At 44.8% G+C, this 26,140-nt stretch overlaps 1 protein-coding gene across 4 annotated transcripts in view; it reads left to right on the forward strand.

The window, feature by feature from the left end:
- Positions 1–26,140, forward strand: part of TRAPPC10 (trafficking protein particle complex subunit 10) — a 105,212-nt gene that overhangs the window by 15,397 nt on the left and 63,675 nt on the right. For all 4 annotated transcript variants that reach the window (XM_071214994.1, XM_058296322.2, XM_058296323.2 and 1 more), the window contains exon 2: positions 9,610–9,691. In XM_071214994.1, coding sequence (XP_071071095.1) covers positions 9,678–9,691 — 14 coding nt within the window. In that variant the 5' untranslated portion in view covers positions 9,610–9,677. The remainder of the gene's footprint in view (positions 1–9,609; positions 9,692–26,140) is intronic.

Raw genomic sequence — 26,140 nt, forward strand, 5'->3', positions numbered from 1 at the left:
TGATTTTTTTAGGGAAAGTTTTAAGAAGTTTGATTTCCTGTTATCATTATAGAAAAGATTACATGTGTTCAAAATCAAATTTATAAAACCAGGTGTCTTTAAAGAAATGTCACACACGATCCCTACCCTCTCCACCCTATTCCCTCCCTTACCTATGTATTCATTCAGATTTTTTTTATGGCTTATCCTTCCATTTAAAAAATGTAAACAAATTCAGGTGTGTTTGTGTTTCCCTCTTAGCTAAGAGGCTGTAAACTCAGAGACCCTTCACCTTCCCCTGCAGGCTGGTGTTTGCTAACTCCATTAGGTACAGGAGCCCTGGTTTTATCACCTGGCCCAGGTGGGTTCGAGTGGCTTCCAGTCTTGGTCCGTGTGACCAGACTTGTGCACAGCTGTCCTCTCCTGATTTGGCCTGTGTATCTTTTGGGACGGACAGCTTCTTACACGAAGGATTGCTGCACTGATGGCACGTGCTTGTAGAGTTTTGCTACATGTTGCCAGATTCCTCTTCAGATGGGCTGCACCATTTGGAAGCTGCAGTGAGATCTCGTGAGAAGGTGATCTCTTGAGGAGGTGAGGGAATGGGCTGCCCTGGAAATCTGGAACGAGTGGGTGGTCCAGCCACCCTGGGAGCCAAAACCCTAAGAGGCAGGGTCTTGGAAGCTCGTCATCCTTAAATTTGTAATTGCTATGACTTCAAACTGCTACAATAATCGTATATTTTCTTTATTTTAAAAATAAACTACTAAGACTGATTCTTCAGTGTTACATTTATATGGCATTTATCCAATCTTTTTCTTTTCAAACAGTTCAGTTTTAAGTGTAGTCTTTGATTGCTAGCGAAGGTATTTACTTTAAAAACCTCTTAACACTCTTCGCATGTGTCTCATAGTCTTTGCCCACACCAGCTGGCAGTGGTAGTTTTTACCTCGACTGGGTATACTGGGAGAGAAAGAGAGCCGGCGAGACTTGCAATAGAAAGGTGGTGACCCAGTGAGGGTGGTGAGGTGGGGTGGGGGGACTAGATGGAAGAGGCAGAAATTAAGGTGGGGATGAGCTGGCAGGATATGCTGAGTTGTGATTTCAAATCACGCCGTTTGGCAGGCCTGGTTCAGGAGGACCAGTGATAGCTGACAGCCAAGTGAATGTCATTCCCATCTTGTTAACCGTAGGAATTTCTTCTTTAAACTTGGCCTTAAAGGTAAAAAAAAAATTTTTTGGAGTGTTCATGTGCTTTACTTTCCAAATATGAACCTTCCAATAAAGGAGGGCAATGTTTAGGCTTAGAAATGAGAAGTTTCCTAATCATTTTAGGAGCTAGAGACTGAACCTGGCTTTCTTCTTTAGGAATCTAGGCAACATCTGGGGAAGATGGCTGTGTTCCATGATTATGCACTTGAAGTGATTTCCCCTGTGGAAGAGCCACCGACATGAAGTCATTAATTAATGTTCATGACTGCATTGGCATTATACATGAATTGTAGGAAATACTCCTTCCGTGTTATTGAACAGGCTTATGTGACTCCCTAGTTTGTGTCCTTGGACCTTTTTGTCACCCATTTGCAAGTTTGTCCCACCAAAACCCGTTGAGGAGAAATTAATCTGTAGCCTGTGGACAAGCACATATATTCTAAGCTGAAAGCTAGGAATGAACTGCCAAACAGTGGCTTGCAGCTGCCTTTTGTTAATAGCATGCTTAAAGAAAAGCTGTTTCTGCAAACTTTACTATAAAACAAATGGTAGATAAATTATATATTTCTTTTGATTTTGCAGCAGGGGGTGCCGGTAGGGGGTTCTAAAGTAGAATCGTAGACTCTTGCTTGGAAGGGCCTTAAAGCTGGGCCGTCTACTCCTAGTCCAGTCGCCTGCTGCTGCCTGAGGTCTCTGTGGGGTCCCAGCTACATCTCACCTTGCCCACATTCAAGAGCCTCCGGGTGGGGGACACTGACTGCGCCCCGAATGCAGGCCATGCCATCTTAGACCAGACTCTTGCACCATGCGGAGCTACCAGTTACCCTGCCGTCTTTCCCACCCCTTGGCAGTGCACCGTGGAGCCCCCCTTAAACGGGGCAGCCCCTTCAGTGTGGAAGACAGCCGTTGCCTTAACAGGCTGAGAACACCCATCTTCAATAAGCTAAACTGAAATGAGATGTGTTTCCTTAGAAAAGTTACATACTTTACTAAGTATGTTCTAAAGAATTTAAAGGGAAAATCTACTGTCTGGGAGTATCAACAGTACTTCAAATCTTGAAGTAAGAATTTTTGCCTAACATCTTCAAATAAAAATACCGATCTTGAAAATATTTAGGAAAGCTGTGTACCAGCTACACATTAGCTGGACATTTTGCTCTTCTTTGACATTTTTTTCTCAATTCTAATTTCCTGATAATTTTATCCTTTGGTGTTAAGGCTCTTCCAGTTTTGCATGTTAAGGATTTGCACTTTGACGTTGGCACACCGTAAAGCAGGTGACAGGAGTTTTTGCTCTAACAGTGGAACGTCTTCTGGAACCTGTATTTTTAACCAGCCCGTGTCAGCACAGCCGCTGCAGGGTGACTGCTTCCCTGGCAGAGCTGAGAAACAGAAGCAGCACGGAGCAGCGACCAGGAGCACCGGCTCGCGGACCAGGCGCCCTGCCTTTGACCCCTAGCGTTGCCACTTGTGAGCTGCTTGACCTTGGCCAGTTCTGGAACCCCTCCGTGCCTCGGTTTCCTCTCCCCAGGCTGGTGTGCGGCCTCCGTGTGTGTGCGGTGTGGAGGGCAGTGGTGAGCCCACCGTGCTTCCCTTAGGGGACGGTGAGCACTGGGCCTGGGGGCCTTTTTCTTGGCTGTCAGCTTTTACTTGGTGCCAAACCCTCTGTACAGTCAAACCTCAGGTGTGATGCGGAGTCTCGAATGCCTTTATCACGTCTGAAAAAGCCATAGGAAGTCTCGGAAACGCTGGGTCCTTCCCATCTAAGAGGCAGCTTTTCAGTTTGATTCTGTCTCTCCTGGAGCGTCACATAGAGGAGCTCCTGAACACTTGAACCACATTCTGAAACGTACGCTCCGTTCTTCTCTAGACTCTTTAGTGCCACATTCAATATGATGTAGTAATCAGGGTCTAAAATCTTAAATCTTACTGCATATTTATAGAAACATTAGCAACAAATTATTTTTTGAGCATAGATTTCTGTATTTTTAAAAAGTCATTCTTTAGTTTAATTTAGTTTAGAAAGTGAGTGATCCTGTGATTTCATCCCCAAGTGTAACCACCACTGCTGCTTTGGTGTGGACGTAGAACTTCGGCTGTGTATGAAACACTGGTTGTCTGTCTGGCAGGAAATACTGGAGTCTTCTACTTGTTAAGTAAATCTTAACTGTGAATCTGTTCTCATTGCTATTGGTTGTTAAGAATTAAAACTGAAATTAAAAAATGCTTTGACATTACATAACTTTGACTTTGCAGTTTTAAAAAATCAATTTTATTGATAGGTTTTAATAAAGCATACAATCCATTCAAAGTGTACACTCCAAAGTGTATGGACAGTGGAATTTAGTATAATCACATGGTTGTGGAGTCATCACTTCAGTCATTATGAGAACATTTTCGTCATTCCAATAGTAATAATAATAAAAAGACAAAGAAACTTCACCCCTTAATAATTACCTCTCCTCTCTCTGTGCTTCTCCTCCCCTACCTAGCTATTGTTTCTGTCTTTCTAATTTATTTGTATTTATATTTTGTATAGATGGAGTCATATAGTATGTAGTACTTTTTGTCTAGTTTCTTTCACTTAGAATATTTCCTTTTGGCTTTGCAGTTTTTTGTGTTTTTTTAAAGATTTATTTATTTCTCTCCCTTCCCCCCCCCCCCCCCCACCACCCCGGTTGTCTGTTCTCTGTGTCTATTTGCTGCATTATCTTTATCCGCTTCTGTAGTTGTCAGCAGCACGGGAATCTCTGTTTCTTTTTGTTGCGTCATCTTGTTGTGTCAGCTCTCCATGTGTGCGGCACCATTCCTGGGCAGGCTGCACTTTCTTTCGCGCTGGGCGGTTCTCCTTACGGGCGCACTTCTTGCGCGTGGGGCTCCCCTACGCGGGGGACACTCCTGCGTGGCACGGCACTCTTTGTGCGCATCAGCACTGCACATGGGCCAGCTCCACACGGGTCAAGGAGGCCCCCCAGGGTTTGAACCGCGGACCTCCCGTGTGGCAGACAGATGCCCTAACCTCTGGGCCAAGTCCATCGCCGACTTTGCAGTTTTAACAGACCCCCATAATGCAGGGCTAAGTGCAAAAAATGGATGTAAAATTTTCCTTTGCTCTTTAGGTTGAAGGAGGGTGAAACGAGTGGTGTAGAAAGCACGGTGTGTCTGCACAGGGCTGCGACCTGGGCTGTGCGGTCACGGCCTCCTGTCGCTCAGCCTTGGTGGGCGTGGTGCACACCTGGTAGGCTTGTCCTCGGCTGGTGTGGGGCTCGGGCCAGCCTCCGGGCTTTGAAGTTGGTAGTTGGCTTCTTTGAATGTTGGAGATGTTTCAGAAATAGAGTTTTGTTTTTGTGGGGGTTTTTTGGTCATCTAAAACCTCATCCATCTGCATCTCTAGCTACCATGTTTGTTTTATAGATTTTACATAGGTGTCAGTGTCTTTTTAAGGTTGGTACAAGTTGCTAGTTTCTTTTTTTATAATTGAGGTCCCAGGTCCTTTTGTTTTAAAGATTCTTTTTAAATGAAAGGCTGAATTTGTTGAAATACAACCTGTTTTTACTTAAATCACTGAAATCATCTTTTTAAGTTATTTTTTCCTGTATTTAATTAGTTCTTATCTGCCTTTAACCTAAAAAATTTTAATTAGACAATACACTAGTATTTGCTTATAGAAATTTTGGAGAATGCAGTAATGTGTTCAGGAAATAATGAAAGTCTATGCCATTTATTTGTGACTGCCTGTAACAGGAAACCCAGGTCCAACTGGCACAAATGCCAGAATACATCGGTTGCTGGAACTGGACACCCAGGGCTCCACATGCTTTCTCGGCCATTCCCAGGGCAGTGCCCTCCTCCTCCAGGACCTTCTTAGCTCCTTCCTGGGACCCAGCAGCCATGGGCGCATACCTAGCCCAGCCCCCATCTCTGCAGAGCAAGGCAGCTGTCCCCTGGTATCCCACTGAAGTAGCTCACCTACCTCGTCCTCAGCTGCCCCCCTTGCCAGGGTAGCACTAGGCTCTGATGGGCAGGGATCTGCTGCTTAAATCCCACCTGCGGCAAGGGTGGCCATGCTGAGTCTGGGCCGCCTGGAGCTCCAGTGGTGTGGGGCAGTTAGCCTTTGGGTGACAGTGTCAGGGCCCCTGGGTGCTCCCCTGACTTGTGGCAGCCTTGCCCCGCCCACGTGTACCCCTTGTGGCTTTCAGAACTGGGGACTTATGGACACACACAGATTTACTTAAATGGCTTGTGCTTTAAATTACTTTTATAAATGATTTTTCTGAGTCTCTCCCTCCCCCACCAAAAAAGAAATCCTCATCATTGAAATAATAGTCTGAGTTGACTTTTTTTTTTTATAAAGGGTTTTTGTTTGGGGTAGGAACTTATAGATACCAGGCCATAAAGCCTAAGTTACTTCCCCCACCAAAGTCTGTTTCCACGTGTTGGAGCAAGATGGCTGCTGACGTCTGCCAGGGCTCAGGCTTCCTGGGTTCCTCCCTTCCTCAGGCTTCTTTTTCTTGGGCTCAGGGTTTCTCTCTTCCTGGGTCTTGCTTCTCTTTCCTCCGTGATCTGACTTCCCAGGGCTCCAGCTTAAGGCTTTAGCATTAAACTCCAGCATCAAAACTCCAACATTAAAAGCCCTCTGAGTTGACTCTTTAAATAGCCTCTTGAATCCAAAAAATAAACAGCAATTTCCTGACCATGGTTCTCCGAACATGGGCACATTGATCCTAAGGCCCACTTTTGCTTTTGGTTGTTATATTGTGAACAACTGACTCCTTGTTGGTTTTTCTCAGGCCTCTGTTGCCCATGGGATTAAATGAAAGACCATCCTGGAAGTTGATCTGCTCTGACAGTTCAGACCTCAGTGCTCTGATGACTTGACTTAGTATTTGGGCTGTTTCAGGCAGCTGCAAAATACATGAGTTAATTTAATTAAATGATCTCATGGGCCATGATGTGATTTTATTTTTTTCAGGTTTTGTACCTAAGCTTTCTTCTTGAGCCCTGGCCCTTTTCCTTTTTTTAAAGATTTTTTCTTTCTTTCTTTTCCCACCCCCCCACCCCCCAAGTTGTCTGCTCTCTGTAACCATTCGCTGTGTGTTCTTCTGTGTCTGCTTATGTTCTTGTCAGTGGCACCGGGAATCTGTGTCTCTTTTTGTTGCATCATCTTGCGTCAGCTCTCCTGTATGCAGCGCCACTCCTGGGCAGGCTGCACTTTCTTTCACACTGAGTGGCTCTCCGTATGGGGTGCATTCCTTGCGCGTGGGGCTCCCCTACGCGGGGGACACCCCTGCGTGGCAGGGCACTCCTTGCGCGCATCAGCACTGCGCATGGCTAGCTCCACACGGAGCAAGGAGGCCCGGGGTTTGAACCGAGGACCTCCCATGTGGTAGGCGGACACTCTATCCATTGAGCGAAATCCACTTCCCAGCCCTGGCTCTTGACAGCCCGTCTCTAAAGGGCAATTCCAGTTTTCATAATACTTGGTAAGGTATTTAAAAAGCCTTAGTTGTATGGTAGTTAATAATAGTGATGTGCTCTGGGAAAGTTGTGGTGGCTTTACTTCCTATTACTCAGTCATGCCCAGCTGCAGTGGACTAGAACAGTTTGAATGTCAAATCTAAATTTGGGTTGCCGTAGTCAAATGGTCACAGGTTAAGTCCTGTTACTTCAGATGACATCTTTCTACGTGGCAGATATGCCAATTGGCCTACAGTATTTTACAGTTAAATTCAGGACGCAGATTAAAGATTTACTGCATGGTAGAATGTAAGAAAACGCCTTACTCATCGCCTCCGTTTTGACGAGCCTGATAGTTGAGCCTTCCTGTGGGAGGAAGGCTTGTGGGGTGCGCAGATGATCCCGTCACTGTGTGTGGAGGTGCTGCTTGTGCATTTATGGGAGGCTTTATTCCAAGAACCATGTGTTCGAGAGTTTCTGTAAAAACTGAGCGGACGGGGAGAAAGCTTCCATGTAGGTGCCCAAAGAGTGTGATTTTTTGTTTGTTTTTGTTTTATTCCCTCCCTTGAGGCTTTTGCATGCTGTCTGCTCTCTGTGTCCATTCACTGTATATTCTTCTGTTTCTGTATTTATTTTATTCCACCCCCCACCCCGCCCCCACCTTGCGACTTGCTTGCTGTCTGTTCTCTGTGTCCATTAGCTGCGGGCTCTTCTGTGTTCTTGGCTTGTCTCCCTTCTTTCTCTTGCGTCACCTTGCTGAATTGGCTCTCTGTGGCGTCTGCGGGCCAAGCGGTGCTCTGCAGTGTGCAGGCGAGCCTGCCCTTCACAAGGAGGCTCTGGGACGTGAACCCAGGGCCTCCCCTATGGTAGACGAGAGTTCATCTGATGGAGCCACAGCCGCTTCCCGAAGAGTGTGCTTTTATATATTAATCTTGGAATCTTGTAGCTAGGCAACAGGAGTTGCCAGTCAAAGGCCAGATGGCTCAAGTTAGCTGAGATTTTCTTACTTTAATGTCTAAGATGACAACCAAATAAATGAACAAGATGAAAAGTGAGAAGTTAAAACATCAGAATTGTTTTTAACGAAAGTGAATGTCAGTAATGGTAAAACACACAGTTGACCATGTGCGGGGCTTGTTGGGGTCCCTGGTGGTCCTTCTCTCCTCCCCACCACCCTGCTGGGTAGGTCTGTTATTTTCTCACTCTGCCTGGAGTCTGCTGAGACGCAGAGGGGTCTGTGAGCCCCACAGTTGCGAGGCAGTAAATGGTGCACTGAGATGTGCACTACCAGCGGGCTTCCAGAACCTGTGCCCCGGACCCCACTCCCTGCTGCCCCTCGGGTCTAACAGCTTGCACCCACCAGAAATATCACTGCTCTCACTGGGAGGGTGACTGCGTTGTATTTTTTTCTTAAGGTTCATGATATAATGAGTAAATGTGTAAATGGCTCATAGCAATTCCTAGTAATTCATCTGGGCTCAATATAAAAACGATTTGGAAAATGATTTTGCTTGTAGTTAGCGACTCTTCTGGTCTAAGAATTGTATCATCTATATTAAAAGGCTCTTTTTTTAGCTTTAAGTGGCATACAGTTATACTGTCATTTTATGAGAACAAAATGGATTTTTCAGTTCTATTGACGTTAGGCTGAAAACAGTGCAGCCTGCCAGCCTGGGCTGGTGACCAGTACCTGCTGCCGCCAGCTTTGTGTCTGGGCCAAGCCTTGGCATGCAAGTCCTCACCTGTGAAATGGGCCTGTCTTCTGCTTCCTGGGATTATGGAAGTATGGAGGGGGTGGGTGCCCCCAGCAAGCGCCCTGCATGTTTTAGCTCCTCTTGGCATTTGGAGGAGAATGGACTTTTTCCAGGATGAGGAAATCCGTGTTTGCCTTTCCAGGTTCCCTCTGCTGCTTAGAATCTTTTTGGCGGTCCTCTCTTAAGTGGAAGGCGGCAGGTGCGTGGTTGTAGAGTGCAGACTCTGGAGGCAGAGCCGGGCGGAGTCAAGCTGGCTCAGGCTCTGGTTGCTGTGTGGCCTGTCACCAGGGGAGGTGTCCTGAGGGTCACGTAGCCCATCCTCCAGGGCCAGGTTTTCCTTTTTTTTTTTTTTTAATAAAAAAGTATTTTCTTACTATTTACTGTATAACATGGTAGTGAATACACCAAATTACATTTTCTCAAATGGCAAATGAGGCAAAGGATCACATTTCTCTTGGATTCCCGGTGAGAACTGGAAGATCCTCTGTCTTGGGGATTCAGGTTCCTGCGGCCTCTGCGATCCTGCCTGTGAGGGTGCCGGTGGGGCCGAGCAGTGAGGAGCCTCTTGCTCAGTTGCGCTGTCCTGGGTCTTGCTCCAGATGTGCATCTTTTCCTTCAAGTCTGGTTTTTAGCACTTGGTCGTGTGTTTCTTCATTATTACGCACAGTTTCTGGGTGAGGGATAGGTCTGTGTGTTCAGGGGGCACGCCCAGAGAGGGTGGCAGCACGCTGTCGTCCTGCCATTGGCAAGGCAGCTCCACTCTGCTGTTACAGCCATCTGAAGAGAAGAGCATGTCACTTTATGACATATTCTGTTTAGGATTGGAAATAAATGTGTCAAGCTAATTCTGCTTGATATGGCCCGTTTTACTGCTGCTACTGTCATGGTGAACCAAGGTGCTTTTCAGGTGGTATAAAAAGATGTTTTGAAGAGAACGGCTTTTACGGTCTGCTATAGGCATACCTGTCCTTGGGCCTCCACAGATCTCCCCGCAAAACTCCCATCGTGTCTCAGCGCAGGGCCTGCGGGACCCAGGGCTGGGTTTTCTTGAGACCATTTACTTCAAGGTACAAAAGGTCTTGTTTTGTGATGTTATTTTATTGACTATAAAATTATGTAAAAATATCAATTTAATAAATTTTAGACGCCATTTCGCTATATTCACTTCAAAATGCTGTAACCGAATTTCTCTTCATTCCTTTTGTAGGTGCTGGAGATCAGAATTTATTTACCTCTATTTATCCAACGCTTTCCCAGCAGCTTCCAAGAGAACCAATGGAATGGAGAAGGTATGGCATGTTTAGTTTTGGATTGTTTTGCCACCCCCCTTCATGTTTTAGATATTTATGTGAGCAACTCTAGTAGTAAAAATTAAAGCTTGAATTCCAAACCTTATTGCAAACAAACTGGGTGGGATCACATAATCTATGGGTCTTAACTCTTTAAGGAATATGGTAGTTTTCTTAAGGAGATATGGGAGATGGTAGAAGCAAGAGAATGCTTTTGAGTTAAAGACCCACTTTTATAGGAATCACTTCAGATTCTTGATGGTTCATCAGAATGTCTTGAAACCAGAGGCATTTTCAAGTAGACATGCACTCTCTTAGACCCTCCCTTACAGCTGAAGAAATGATGTCTACCTGCAGGTTTCCCAAGAACGCTCTAGGCTGAGTGCCTCTGTTCTTTCCTTAAGGGTAATAAAGTACACAGGAAAATGTCATTTAAAAATTAGAAGGAGGGAAGCGGATTTGGCTCAATGGATAGAGCATCCACCTACCATATGGGAGGTCCAGGGTTCAAGACCCGGGCCTCCTGACCCATATGGAGCTGGCCCATGTGCAGTGCTGACGTGCACAAGGAGTGCTGTGCCATGCAGGGGTGTCCCCCATATAGGGGAGCCCCACGCACGAGGAGTGTGCCCCATAAGGAGAGCCACCCTGCACAAAAAAAAAAGCGCAGCCTGCCCAGGAGTGGTGCCGCACACATGGAGAGCTGATGCAGCAAGATGACGCAACCAGAAGAGACACAGATTCCCAGTGCCACTGACAAGATTGCAAGCAGACACAGAAGAACACACAGTGAATGGACACAGAGAGCAGACAACTGGGGGAGGGGGGGTAGAGGAGAGAGGAGTAAATAATAAATCTTAAAAAAAAAATTAGAAGGAAAAAAGAGATGGAGTAAAAAAAATTACAGATCAACATTCTCAGTTGCCCTATTTTATGTAATTGTTCATCTAATGACTTATTTGGGGGAAATAATTGACTTTGAATTATCATACTGGAAGATTTATGTCTGGTAAGATTAGATATTATTTGTGGAAACTGATGTTGACTTGTTAATGAAGGTAATGTGATTTTAATAAGGGTGTATGAAATATTTCATGTTGTTATTCACATCCATGGGATCCTGCTTCTTTCTAAATTATTCCTTCCTGACCATCAGTTTGTACCCCTGTATATGAAGAATTATCTAGGCTTACTGAGTATGAATTTTCCCAGCTCTTTAGTGACTCTAGTCTAATTTTTGTGTCCAGTTACGATGTTGTGCAAGATATGTATTTAGTTACTGATATTTACTGAAGAGTGTACAGAACATGGGCAGCTCTTCTTACAGAGGAGTTGCTCAGCATCTGAGGGAGCCCTTGGCCATGAGAGAGCAAACCCACCAAAGAGGTTTAGTACCTGAGGAAATGGAGTCACCTTAAAGGGTTTTTAAGTAAGTTTTCACAATGCAAACATTCAGAGAGGAAGAAAGGAAGAAGTATAGCCATGAAACAAGAAGGGGTTATGAACAAAAACCCAGTGGAGAAACTGCATAGGTGCATGCATTCATCTTGACATTTTCCTGCAATCCTGCCACATGAGAGTAAAGCTGGAAAAGACCCAAGTCCCCAGGGTCGAGGGAGGGGGTGCCAGTAGCAGCCAGGAGATAGTGGTCGTGTTTGGAAGGAGGAGGACAGATAAGGGAATTGGGAAAGAACGCTGAGGAAGGTGAACCCAAGTGTCCAGGCTGGAAACGGGACAAGGCTGAGGAGCTTGGGAGGCAAGAGGGGGCAGGGCTAGGAAGGGGGTGGCATATGTGTGCCGGGAGCAGTCAGACCAGGAGCCCCCTCCTGTGTCCATGATGGAACGACTGCATCCCGCTGGGAACCGGGAGGGTCATGCTGCGGACACCTGGGCTCCAGACCCTTTGGTACAAGGCCCAGCAGAAGGCAGGGTAGATGTCCGTTCCAAACACGGCCCAGCGCAGGTCTGATTTCCAAACAACCGCCACCCCTTTGGCCAGCTCAGCTCGAAGAACCCTGCAGCCCGATCCGTAGTCCTCAGGCTAGAGATAGAGAATTTATCTCTGGAGAAAGGAGCGGCTCCGGGGAGACCCCTAGCACATTCCCTCTCTCAGGATGTGCTCCGTTAGACTTGGGAGTCCGAGTGCATTCCCAGTTGGAGCAGCACTGGACTTCAGAGGGGTGGTGCCAGGGGATAAATGGGGGCCGATGCTTGCTTTACCGGCTGTTTTGATTCTGTGGGTAGGAGAGGCTTACGATTCTGTAGGAGTTTGGGAAGGATAAAAAATGGTGACACAGTGAGCTAAGAAAATGAAAAATGGTGGTGTATTATGTCAATTCTAAGAACAAGACTACATTACGAAGCTACTATAATTATGTACATAACTGGGTTCATTAGTGAACAGTGCCTTCATGCTTCATAATAAGGGAAACACGGAATATGGACTCAACATCAAGTTGTGATAGTGCCCTTGGGAGCCTGGAGGGTCTGGAGGGGGTGGGACAGGCAGAGCTAAATCAGCAGCTCCTGTCACAGCCGGTCGAGGTCATGTTGAAAATTGACCTCTCTGGAGATGCCAGTATGCCCTTGAGGGGCACAGCAGGGTGTGCCGGAGAAGGAGCTGAGAGAGTTGGGGAAGGGAAGGCAGAGAAGGATAGGGTAGGCAGCTACTGAGGGGGCATGTGTGGGAAAAGGTTGATAGTGTTTACATTTTAAAGTAGGTACATGGATTAATTTGATAAAAAAGTTAAAATTGATTAAATCTTGGAAATGGAAAAAGAGTTGAGGCAGAAACTTTAACAGATGCAGTGACTATGTGAGAGCACGTTAGTGAGTGAGAAGGTTGAGCTTAGAAACCCTGGAGGTTAATGCCAGGAGCTGGGCCTGGGCTCCTGAAGAAGAGCTGAGACACGGGAGAGGGGCCGGCGGCTCCAGGGCTCCGCCTCAGGGGCTCTTCCAAAGGAGGAAGAGGGAACGGAGGACAGGCAGTCTTCCACGAGCCCAGTGGTCAGGACTTGCCCTGATGTGAAGAATTAGGAGGTGGCAGGAGCCCCTGAGTGCCAAGCAGAATGAAAAGAGCAGAATAAAAATGACCATGCCAAGCAGAGAGGCAGGAAGCAGGGCCAGGCTTGCCTCTGTTCCCGCTCCACGTGCAGAAGACACTCGGCCTTTGCACCTGGAGGTGTGAGCCCACGCCCCCTGTCGTCCAGCAGAGGGGCTGGCCCGGGCTCCCCGCCAGCCGGCCCTGAAGACGTACAGGTGTGCGAGCTCTTTGTCCCTCTTAGGCCGGGGGTGGCCGCGGGGGGCTCTGAATGGCCAGGGCCATCTAGTCACTTCTGGCTGCGAAAAGCCCTGTGTGTTTACCCTGGAATGCCATTCAGATAGGACTTTTGTGGTTGTTTTATTCACCTTAGTTCATTAAAAACGTCCTTTTTTAAACAGTCTATAAATGAAGCAACAGCCCACCAGTGTGGGATGGTCACCCCTCTCAGCAAGGTATTTAGTTTTTTTAAGCAGGATTTCTCATAGGAATCTTACTGATCATACAGTAGTTTACAAGAATGTCAGAGATGATGACATACGCAATCTTAACAAGACAGGCTGATTGAGAATTTAGATCACGTGGTAAAATATATACATGTTCCGAGTCAGCAGTGTGGACAGAGGCACGCGGTAGGAGGCGGTGAGGTTGCAGGTCCCTTCCTTGGCTGGGCACCAGCGCCCACGGGACGGCACGGCTTCCCCGTGATGGGAAGCCACTCTCAGCAGAGGTACAGGCAGTGCACCACATCTGAGTATGCGGAGGAAACGCTGACCTGACACGTAGACAGTGTAAGCTGACGCACTGCAGTAGTTTTGTCATACTCCCAAGGAAAGAGTAAAGAGTAAACCCCACACAAGGAGCAGGAAGCATCAAGGCACTTATTTTGGCGGAATTTGGAAGAGGTTTAATTCTTGACATTAATATTTGTAAAGAACTACGTCTCCTTTTCTATGTTTTCTTCATAATTGACATGCATTTAAGAGTGGGGGAGTTTTGATGGTTGATAAGTACTCTTAAAAATGTGAGAAATAGGGAAACGGACTTTGGCCCAGTGGTTAGGGCGTCCTCTACCATATGGGAGGTCCGCGGTTCAAACCCCGGGCCTCCTTGACCCGTGTGGAGCTGGCCATGCGCAGCGCTGATGTGCGCAAGGAGTGCCGTGCCACGCAAGGGTGTCCCCCGCGTGGGGGAGCCCCACGCGCAAGGAGTGCGCCCGTGAGGAAAGCCGCCCAGCGTGAAAGAAAGTGCAGCCTGCCCAGGAATGGCACCGCCCACACTTCCCGTGCCGCTGACGACAACAGAAGCGGACAAAGAAACAAGACGCAGCAAATAGACACCAAGAACAGACAACCAGGGGAGGGGGGGAAATTAAATAAATAAATAAATCTTAAAAAAAAAAAAAGTGAGAAATATTAAATAACATATTTTAGTTGAGTAACAGATAACATGAATCATCTATAGTGTTAAGCCAGAAGGTAGATGGGAATACATCTGATTTTTTAAAAATAACTTTATTTCAAAATCAACAAAAATAAAGGAACAGAAAAAGGGCAGTTTGTCAAGTTATGGAAACATTACTCCTAAAAAGTTATTTTTCAGGCACTTTCATGTCATCTAACTGTTCACTCATTTGTTCCTCTGTGTTCAGAAAAATACACAGATGAACACAGATTAGTTAAATGACAGAGATAAGTTCTTCCTATTAATGAAGAGAAAAAAATAATCATATCTCACAAAACCAAACCCCATATTTTTTTCACCTTTAGGATTAATATAGTATCCACACTGCTACAAAAACATTACAATGTTGTTGGTAACTATAGACCATAAATTACATTAGTTATATTTTCCCATATACCACCACATTCTTTTTTTTTTTTTTTAATTTTAGGTGACATATTTCTTTAACTCTATTTTTATTCCCCCCCCCCCCTCTGTTTTTGCTATCTGTGTCCATTTGCTGTGTGATCTTCTATATCTATTTCTCTTTTTTTTTTTGTCTTCTCTTCTTGTCTTTCTCCTCTCGGATTCACTGGGATTCAATCCTGGGCACCTCTGATGAGGAGAGAGCTTCCCTGTCAATTGCACCACCTCAGTTCCTGGTCTCTGCTCTTCATCTTGACTCTCCCGTTGTCTCTCTTTTGTTGCGTCATCTTGCTGCATGACTTGCACTGGCACTTGGCTCTCCATGTAGGCACTGGCTCGCTGCATGGGCACTGGCTCACCACATGAGCATTCGCCCGGGCACTCAGCTTGCCGCGCAGGCACTGGCTCGCTGCGCAGGCACACTTTCTCCTCTTCTTTTTCACCAGGAAGCCCCAGGGATCAAAACTGGGTCCTCCCATATGGTAGGCGGAAGCCCTATCACCTGAACCACATCCACTTCCCTGACTACATTCTTAATACCCTGTAGTAGAACATTTCTGTATTTATATTTTTAACCACAATCCTCATCTACTTCCAAAATCATTGTTATACATTCCCAGTATTGTCCTCCAGCTGTCTTCCAACTAGCATTAATCTTCCTAGACTACTGTTTCAGCCATAATCACATCTATAAACAACAATGTTTGTTCCATTCATTGTAGTGTGTTACCATGAAGTCCAGCCATTAACACATACTTATATATGACCTTACTAAACATTCTACGTACTTCCAGCATTGTCTCCCCCTTCTCATTCCACATTCTGTTTTCCACCAATCTACACTTCATAGTCCAACTCCATAAGGCTACTTACTCATTGCATTTTGTTCATATCAGTGAGACTGTACAATATTTGTCATTTTTGTTGTCTGACTTATTTCACTCAGCATAGTATCCTCCAGGTTTTTCTGTGTTGTCATGTGCTTCCCCAGTTGATTTTTTTCTTTCAGTTGAGCAATATTCCTTCGTATGAACATAACACATTTCGCTTATCCATTTATCGATTGATGGACACTTAGGTCATTTCCATCTTCTAGCATTTGTGAGTAATTCACTCTGAACGTTGGTGTGCAAATACCTGTTCCCGCCCTTGCTTTCAGTTCTGAGTGTATTCCTAATAGTGAGATTGGATTGCTGGATCATATGCCTTTCTATAGCTTCCTCAAGAACCACCAGATTGTCTTCCACAGAAGTAGTACCATTTTACAGTCCCACCAGTAGTGAAGGAGTGTTCCTATTTCTCCACATCCTCTCTAGCACTTGAAGTTTTGTGTTCTTTTGATAATGAGCATTCTGTATGATATAAGATGATATCTTATTGTAGTTTTGATCTGCATTTCCCTAATAGCTCGTGATGTTGAACATCTTTTCATGTGTCTTTTGGCCATTCGTTTTTCCAGTTGGGAAAGATGTCCAATTCTTTTGCCCATTTTTTAATGGGGTTGCTTGTCATTTTGTTGTTGTGTGATTTCTTTATATAACATGGAGATCAATCCCTTCTAGATACATGTTTTCTGAAGATTTTTTTCCCATCGAGTAGGTTGCCTTATTACTTTCTTGACCAAGTCTCTTGAACAAAAGTAATTAATTTTGAGGCAGTCCCATTTATTGATTTTTTTTTTTTCTTTTTTTGCTGGTGCTTTGGGTGTAAGGTCCAAGAAACCACCACCAAGCACAATATCTTGAAGATGTTTCCCTACAATTTGTTCTATGAGTCCATAAAACTCTAGTTTTTGTATTTAGGTCCTTGGTCCATTTTGAATTAATTTTGTATAAGGTGGGAGATAATGGTCCTTTTTCTTATTTCAGACACAGATACTCAGTTGTCCCAGGACCATTTGTTGAACAGGCTGCTCTGCCCCAGCTGAGTGGGCTTGATAGCCTTGTCAAAAATCACTTCACTGTAGATGTGAGGGAGGGTGTATTTTCAAACTCTAGATTTGATTCCATTGGTCAATCTGTCTGTCTTTATGCCAGTAACATGCGATTTGCCATATAGCTAGATAACATACTTTTAAGTCTGGAAGTGAGAGTGCTCCAACTTTGTTCTTTTTTTAAAAGATATTTTTGGCTATTTGGGGACCCTTACCCTTCCAGATTATTTGATAATTGGCTTTTTCAACTCTGCAAAGAAGGATTTTGGAATTTTTATTGGGATTGCATTAAATCTGTAGATTAGTTTGGGTAGAATTGACACTTAATGATATTTAGTCTTCCAGCCCATGAACATGGTATATCCTTCCTTTTATTTAGATCATCATTGGTTTCTTTTAGCAACATTTTATGGTTTTCTGAATATAGGTCCTTTGTGTCCTTGGTTAAATATATTACTAAATATTGGATTTTTTTAGTCGCTATTGTAAGTGGAATTTTTTTCTAACTTCCTCAGATTGCCCATTAGTAATGTATAGAAACGCTGTTGATTTTTGCACATTAATCTTTTATTCTGCCCCTTTCCTGAACTCATCTATGAGTTCTAATTGCTTTGGGTTTAATTTGCTGTTCTTTTTCTAATTCCTCTAGGTATGCAGTTATATCTTGATTTTACCTCTTCTTTTTTAATATAAGCATTGAGGACTATAAGTTTTCCCCTTAGCACTGCCTTTGCTGTATCCCGTAAGTTTTGGTATGTTGTGTTCTCATTTTCATTTGTCTTGAGGTATTTACTGATTTCTTTGGTAATTTCTTCTTTAACTCACTGATTATTTGAGTGCGTAGTTTAATCTCCATATATTTGTGGATTTTTCCTTTTACTGCCTTTTACTAATTTCCAGCTCAATTCCATTATGCTCAAAGAAAGTATTTTGTATAAGTTCAATGTTTTAAAATTTATTGAGATCTGACTTATGTCCCAACATATGGTCTATCCTGGAGAAAGATCTATCCTGCTCTTACAGGGTGTAATGCTCTGTAAATGTCTATTAGATATAGTCCATTTATCATATTGTTCAAGCTCTCAGTTTCCTTATCCTCTGTCCACATGTTCTGTCTAATGCTGGGAGGTGAATGTTGAAGCCTCCACTGTTATTGTAGAGACATTTATTTCTCCCTTCAGTTTTGCCAGTGTATGTCTCATGTATTTTTGACACCTATGTTAGGTACAAAAATATTTCTTATTGTTATTTCTTCTTGGTGAATTGTCCTTTTTATTAATATATAGTAACCTACTTCATCTCAAAACAGTTTTGCATTTAAAATCTATTTTATCCTATATTAGTATCGCTCTATCTGCTCATTTTGATCTCTGTTAGCATGGCATATCTTTTCCCAACCTTTCACTTTCAGCCTGATTATGTCCTTGCATCTAAGGTGCGTCTCTTGTAGACAACAAATGGATGGCAATCCATTCTATCAGTCTGTGTCTTTTATTTGGGGAGTTCAAAGCATTAACAGTCATTGTTACTGCTATAAAGATGTTACTTTGTCCATTTTATCCCTTGGTTTTCTGTTATATCTTACTGTTGTCTGTTTTTTAGCTCTTTAAATTTCTCTTACTTACATTCTTCATTTCTAAATTGTTCTCCAGGCCTCTGCCCTTGTATTTTCCTTTCAAGCTATAACATACCCTTTAATATCTCTTGTAGATTTGGTCTCTTGGTAACATACTCTGTTTTTGTTTGTTAGGACTTTAAATTCACCTTCATTTCTAAAGGATAGTTTTGGGTAAAGAATTCTTAGCTGGCAGTTTTTCTCTTTCACTACCTTAAATATATCATGCCACTGCCTTTTCTCCCCCATGGTTTCTAAAATGGTGTCAGCCCTAGCCTTATTAAGACTCCCTTGTAGTTAATACATTGCTTTTCTCTTGCTGCTCTCAAAATCTTCTCTTTAGCTTTGGCTTTGACAGTCTGAATAGCGGGTGTCTCAGAGTAGGTGTCTTAGGATGTATTCTGTTTGGGGTATGTTGTCCTTCTTGAGTATTATATTCATGTCTTTCATCAGGGTTGGAACACTTTCAGTCAGTATTTCCTCAAATATTCTTTCTACTCCTTTTCTGTTCTCCTTCTGGGGCACAAATATAACACATATATTTGTTCATTTTGTGTTGTCTTTCAGTTTCCTGAGACCCAGTTTAAGTTTTTGCATTTTTTTCTCTGTCTCTTCTGTCTTTGCAATTTCAAATATCCTATCTTTGAAATCATTTATTTGTTCTTCTAAGATTTCAAATCTGCTGTAATATGTCTCTAATGCCTCTAATAGTCTATTTTTTTTTCTTGCCTCACTGGGACTGGGTGGGTTGATTGAACCTGGGACCTTGTACGTGGGAAGCCAGTGCTCAACCACTGAGCCACATTGGCTCCCCTGAGTTGGTTTTTTTTGTTTGTTTGCTTGTTGTTTGTTTTTTGGAGGCACTGGGGAGTCAACCTAGGACCTCCCCTGTGGGAAGTAGGTGCTCAACCCTTTGAGCCACATCCACTCCCTCTAATGCATTTTTTGAAAAAGATTTTATTTATCTGTCTATTTTATTTATTTGTCTGTTCTCTGTGTCTATTCATTGTGTACTCTCTGTGTTGGCTCAGCTTCTTTTTAGGAGACACTGGGAACCAAATCTGGGACCTCCCATGTGGAAGGGAAGTGCACAATTGCTTGTGCCACCTCTGCTCCCTGCTTGTAGTGTCTCTCATTTTGTTTCCTCATTGTGTCTCCTCATTGCCTCATCTCGTTGTGCCATCTTGATGCCTCAGCTTACTGTGCCAGCCCGTCACGTCAGCTCACTGTCTTGCTCCTCTTTTTAAGAGACACCGGGAACCGAACCCAGGAACTCCCGTGTGGTATGTGGGTGCCCAACTGCTTGAGCCACATCCGCTTCCCCCTCTGGTGTATTTTTAATCTTGTTCATTGTGTCTTTCTTTCCCGTAAGCTGCTACTTTCTTTTACAGGCTCACACAGCGTCACCTTAATATCCTTTTATCGCTTTAGTCATTGTATTAGTCAGCTGAAAGGGGTGCTGATGTCAAGCACCGGAACTCTTTTTATGACTTTTATGAAGGATGTTTATTTGGGGTGGATGCTTATAGTCACAAGGCCCTGAAGAGTCCAACTTGAGGTACCAAGAGAGGTAGTTCCTCACCCAAAGTCTGTGGCCACGTGCTGGTCTCTGTGGGGGCTCAGCCTTCCTCTTCCTCTTAAGGCTCTGTGGTCCCAGCGTCTCCAGTCTCAGCTGTGTGCTGGATGAGGCTTGTCTCTCTTAATGGGCCTTGTTTCTCTCTGGGCTCAGCTGCTCTGCTCTCCCCACAGCATCGGCTGTGGACTGTCAGGCTCGTCTCTCTTCCTCGGCCGTGCCTGTGGAGCATTCTCTCTTCCTCTGTATCTGCTCCTGTGTTCTTCTCTGTGTGTCTGCTTCCATGTGAGAGTCTGTTTTATCCCCAAGAAGGCTGGGACTCGACGCTGAGCCACACTCTAGTGACGTGGTTGGATCAGAGCCCTAATCTTAACATAATTTAATCAGATGACTCAGCTGAATCTAATACAGTCAAAGGGTATCACACCAGAGGAACCAGCCAGTTTATAGACATAATCTGTATTTCTTTTTGGAATTCATAAATAACATCAAACTGCTACAGTCATATTTTCCTTCATCTCCTTAAACTGATTAAGGAGGTTTGTTTGAACATCATTTAGCAGTTGTCCTAAATCCTGAGTCTCCTCTAGAGTCTTGGCTTGTTCCTTTGGCTGGGCCATAGCTTCCTGTTTCTTAATGTGGCTTCCCTTGTGTTAATGCCTCAGCATCTGCTTATGTTGATGATTTTGCTCTGTTGATTAACTTCTTTCTCTTGTCTAGTGGTTTTATTTCACAGCTCTTCTTTGATTTTAGTTCCATTTTTTTTCTAAAACTTTAGTATTGTCCTGTAGTCAAAACTGGGGCAGGGAGCTGCTAATGGGGCCTGACCAAGTCTACCTGGCCTGGGAAAGAATCCGGAGAGGCCAGTTGTCTTCCTCCACTTCCCCCGCTGGCCAGCAGATGGCGCTCCTTGGCAAACCCTTCAGGGAGACGAATCCTTGAATTTCCACGAGCTCTTCTGAGTAGTGGACTGTGGTTGTTATTCGCCAAAGCGGAACTACAGTCAGCCCTCCTTCTTCCCTGGGAGGAGATGTCCTTTTCCATTGGCTGCTCAGCTGCAGGTTTTACCGAGGCTGTTCCCCCCTAGGTTGAGGGCTGGGTGGCATTCCCAGCGCAGGGGCGTCAACTCAGGTTTTCCCTTTGGCTTCTCTGCCTCTGCATCCCCAGTCCCTTCTGGACGATGCATGTGGCACTTTCTCGGCCTGTAGGGGCCCCACAGTGGCTGCGACAGCCTACTTCTGCGTCTTCTCCCCAGTTTTATTTTATTTTATTTTATTTTATTTTATTTTATTTTATTTTTTTTAATATTTATTTATTATTATTTTTTAATTACATTAAAAAAAATATATGAGGTCCCATTCAACCCCACCGCCCCCGCCCCCCACTCCCCCCACAGCAACACTCTCTCCCATCATCGTGATAAATCCATTGCACCTGGTAAGTTCATCTCTGAGCATCACTATACCCCATAGTCAATGGTCCACATCATAGCCCAGACTCTTTCACGTTCTATCCAGTGGGCCCTGGGGGGATCTACAGTGTCCCATAATTGTCCGTGAAGCACTATCCAGGACAACTCCACGTCCCAAAAACGCCTCCACATCTCATCTCTTCCTCCCGTTCCCCACACCCAGCAGCCCCCATGGCTACCGTTCCCACACCCATTCCACATTTTCTCTGTGGACATTGGATTGGTTGTGTCCATTGCACACCTATGTCAAGTGAGGGCTTAGATTCCACATGGGTACTGGATGCACTCTTCCTGCTTCTAGTTGTAGACACTCTAGGCTCCATGTTGTGGTGGTTGACCTTCTTCAACTCCATGTTAGCTGAGTGGAGTAAGTCCAATAAGTCAAAGTGTAGGAGCTGAAGTCTGTTGAGGCTCTGGGCCTGGGTGTCATATTATCAGTCCAGAGATTCAAATCCCCTACATATATCTTAAACTCAGCACCAACTACAATTTCAATAAAGTAGCATGCAAGTCTTGTGAAAAGAGATCCCCTCTGAGTCCATTTCCATCATGCAGAAACACCAGCTCCAAAGAAGGGCCATCTGACATGGCAGTGAACCCCTTCTGCCATGACCATAGAACCCGTGGGTCTCTTTATCCCTCAAAAGAACCAATACCTGGGGTTGTATCTACCTTATCTGTCTCTTAGACTCTGTTCAGTTATACATAGGGGTATTCCTTCTGACAACCTCCAGACTCTTTTTTAGAGACTCACAGCCTTATAATCTCATTTCTTCTTTCCATTTCCCCCTTACATTAGGTCAAACCGCTTCCCGAAGTCATGTTATTATATGTAGACAGGTATATTCTGCTGTTCCGCATTGAATCTTTAATTCAAGGTCATTTTCTAGTTGCTTCTTCAGCTGGTATGTGGTAGTGATCCCTCGGTGCCAGGGAGGCTCATCCCCGGGTGCCGTGTCCCACGCTGGGGGGAATACATCACATCTACACGCTGAGTTTGGCTGTGAGAGTGGCCACATTTGAGTAACATGAAGGCTGTCAGGAGGAAACCCCCAGGCACAATGCTACTCTAGGCCTTGTTCTTATTGCAGGTGCATAGGCTCAAAAGTGTAGCCATTAGTATCAAGAGCCCACTGTTTGGGCCCTCCTTCCTTCCTGGTTCTTGCCGTTGCACCTGGAGGATTGCTGCTGCTCTCCCAGGGCCCACAACAGTGACCCCCCGGCCAGGAGCCCAGTACCCCCCCAGCTGTTGTTTTTAATTGTTTCCACTATGAGTATATATAGACATTACCATATACCCTGGGCATATGCCCTGTATAACTCCCTGTCAACCATATATATCCTGTCAATAACATCCCATATCAGTATTCCTCCGCTGCCATTGTTGAACCACTCTGTGATCCAAAACTTCCCGTAAAGTGAATCCCAACATAATGTCAGCTTCAGAAGAGTCTTAGATCACCAAAATTCATATATACAATATACAGTATTTCCCCAGATCCACCATAAAACCTTTTCCCTTCCACAGCAATAATCTTTTAACTTATTCATATCATATTTCCTGAAACTGATGTACAGATTCCGAAACTATAGTTTTCAAACAAGGTAACATTTGTGCTTACTATGTGGTCCATACTTTAGGTTGTACAGTTTTCTAAATTTTTTAGTTATCCTATGTTTTGTCTTATGGTTTTCATTATTAGTCTGTCGTCCCCTATATGTTTTTGGTGTAATATTAGCTGTTTTATATTCATCCTCGTGTACTCTCACATAACTCCTCTTTTGCCCCCTTATTTACCTTTGTTCTATCCATTGCACGTCCATTTTCCCCTCCCCTTAGGGCCCACAACGCCTGCCAATCTAATGCCCTGGGAGCCGTCCTTTCTCACGAGAGATACAGTTCTCTCTATTCGACGGCATTAGTCTTCCCCAGGATATGGGTCCACCCCACCCAATGGTAGAACCCACCTTGGCAAAATGAGCCTTCAGCTATTCCCTCCGGAGTCCGTCCCGCATCAGACCATACCCCCTGAGCGTCCTAACCAGGTAACCCTCCTACTTATACTTTGATACGTTTTACTCAACATTTACTTCTCAACGAACTTCTGGCACTCTCCCATGTTTGTATGTTGCCCCTCCCTCCCACCTATTTCTTGGACCATATTACCCCTCTTCCCATCCCCAGCCCCCCTCAAACCCAGAAAACCCCACCCGAAGGTAACCCCTTGCCCCCATTTTGTCCCTTCTTTGTGCTCATACTTACCCCCAGCTCATCACAGATTCCACCCCTACAGACATTAACTCACATCCTTCCTCCACCCCCCGATTTCCAGTAAGCCACTTTTCCAGACTCTAGCTCTCTGAGGCAGTTAACTTATTTCATATCATTGAGGTCATATAGTATTTGTCCTTCAATGCCTGGGTTGCTTCACTTAACATAAGAAGTGGAGGGTGAGGAAACCCAGCAAATGTGAGGTATTTCCTGTAGGACCTATTGTATTGTTAAGGTAAAATAGTATAAGAAGAATATTGGGGACAAGAAAGAGAGGATTGAAAAAAAAAAAAAAAAGAACAACAAGAACAACAAAAAATAAAAAAAATTAAAAAAAACCAAAGAACAGAAACCCCGCCGCCAGGCTCGGCTGGGCTCGGCTGGGCTCGGCTGGGCTCGGGTCCCCCGCCTGCCGCCCGCCGCGGCTCGGCTGGGCTCGGCTTCCCCTCCCGCCGCGGCTCGGCTGGGCTCGGCTGGGCTCGGCCGGGCACGGCTTTCCCGCCCGCCGCCCGGCGCGGCGCAGCGCGGCTTGGCTCTCCTGTTCGCCACCCGGCGCGGCGCGGCTGGGCTCGGCCGAGCTCAGCCGGGCTCGGCCCCCCTGCCCGCCGCGGCTCAGCCGGACTTGGCCGGACCCGGCTTCCCCGCCCACCACCCGCCGCCTCGGCGCAGCGGGGCTCGGCTCTCCCGCCCGCCACCCGCCGCGGTGCTAGCTGCCTCGGCTCCGCCTACCCAAGGAGGGAGTCCTCCACACGTAGCTGGGATCTCCGTGTATATTTCACAGATGGATCCTCTCTGTTACCTTCCCTCCAAATCGATGTCCAGACACCTCCGGACCAGGAAAAATCCCGAAACAGCCGGTTCCGAAGAGTCTCCGACACCTCCCAGCCGATTCCCCCCAGGAGCTTCCCACCAAATCGATGTCCAGACACTTCCTGCCCTGAAAAAATCCCGAAAAAGCCTGGTCCCGGAGAACCTCCAGCGGCGCCCAGCTGCCTCTTCCCCTTCTCCCCAGTTTTAAAGAGAGGTGTACCCTACCCGGGCCTCTCTGATGCCATCTTGAATCATTTCAGTACATCTGAATTTAAATGCTTCAGTTTTTGTTTCTACCACTATCCTAATGAAAGCAATACAACTGCTTGTTTACCAAGTCACATTCTACTTTGAGTTCCCAGAAAAAATCCAAAATAAGAAATGCCACTCCCTTTTTCTTTCTAGCCTTTTCAGAAGATAGACCAAAATTCCAAGTTACTCAAGGGTCCTACAGAGCTGTGGTCTTCTTCTGCATGTTGCTGTCTAGAGAACACACCAAGGCAGTGGCTTGGTGTTTATAAACGTCTTCCTGCTGCAGGAGCCTGACTCTATCCGACCTGCTAGGAATTGGGACCATGGGAGGGCGGCTCAGAGTCAGAGCTGTTTCTGTACACCCCACGTACCCCGATCTGTGCCAACTATTATGGCACATGATTTTCTGGGGGTTCAGCTTGACAACACAACCTTCAGGATCCTCCCATGGAAATTTCTCTAGCTGAATGGAAACCCTTCTCTGAAAAGTTGGCAGGTTCTGTGAACCTCAGAGAAGACGGTGTTTCTCTCGGAATGTTTTTAAGTTACTACTTAAATTGCAAGTTCCTGTTGGGGAAAAAAGTGCATTATACAACCCAAAGGTCTCTTTTATTGGCAACTTAAAATGCAAAGTATTTTATTTTAAAACTTTTAAATATGAAAACAAGATGCTCTAGGTTAAATAATATAGTTTTCCAAAGCTGAATGTGCTAATTTGGAGCTCAGTTATTCTGCCTGAAATATAAAAACCACCTCCTAAAACTCCTAGGTGGGAACACTACTCCTTGTTTTTCTTTTAGTTTTAACTTTGTTTTGAACATTTAATAATTGATAATATAAACAATTAAAAAGAAAACACAGTTGAATAAAAACACATCTCAATTAAATGTACTAGATACCTGTAAGTTTTTTTTTTAATCACACAAAATATTACACAGTATATTTGGGTCATAGTAATGCAGCCATACAGTATTTGTCCTTTTGTGTCTGGTTTGCTTCACACAACATGATGTCCTCCAGGTTCATCCATGTTTCATATGCTTTACGACTTCGATTCTTCTTACAGCTGCATAATATTCCATCGTGAATACACCACTGTTTATTTATGCATTCATCTGTTGCTGGATTCCTGGGTTGTTTCCAACTTTGGGCAATTGTGGATAATGCCGCTATGAACATTGGTGTGCAGATATCTGTTTATGTCACTGCTCTCAGTTCTTCTGGGTATGTACCCAGTAGTGGAATTGCAGGGTCACTTGGCAAGTGTATATTCAACTTCTTTAGGAACTTCCAAACAGCCCTCCACAGTGGCTGCACCATTCTGCATTCCTACTAACAGTGAATAAGGGTTCCCATCTCTCCACATCCTTTCCAACACTTATAGTTATCTGTCTTTTTAATAGTCGCCATTCTGATAGGTGTGAAATGATACCTTGTTGCAGTTTTGATTTTCATTTCCCTAATCATTAGTGATATTGAGCATTTCTTCATGTGCTTTTTTGCCATTTATAATTCTTTGGACAAATGTCTATTCAAGTCTTTCGCCCATTTTTTAATTGGGTCATTTGTCTTTTTATTGTTGAGTTGTAACATCTCCTTATATATCCTGGATAT

The sequence above is a fragment of the Dasypus novemcinctus genome, chromosome 4 (assembly GCF_030445035.2).
Source record: "Dasypus novemcinctus isolate mDasNov1 chromosome 4, mDasNov1.1.hap2, whole genome shotgun sequence".
In the NCBI taxonomy this organism is placed as follows: domain Eukaryota; kingdom Metazoa; phylum Chordata; class Mammalia; order Cingulata; family Dasypodidae; genus Dasypus; species Dasypus novemcinctus.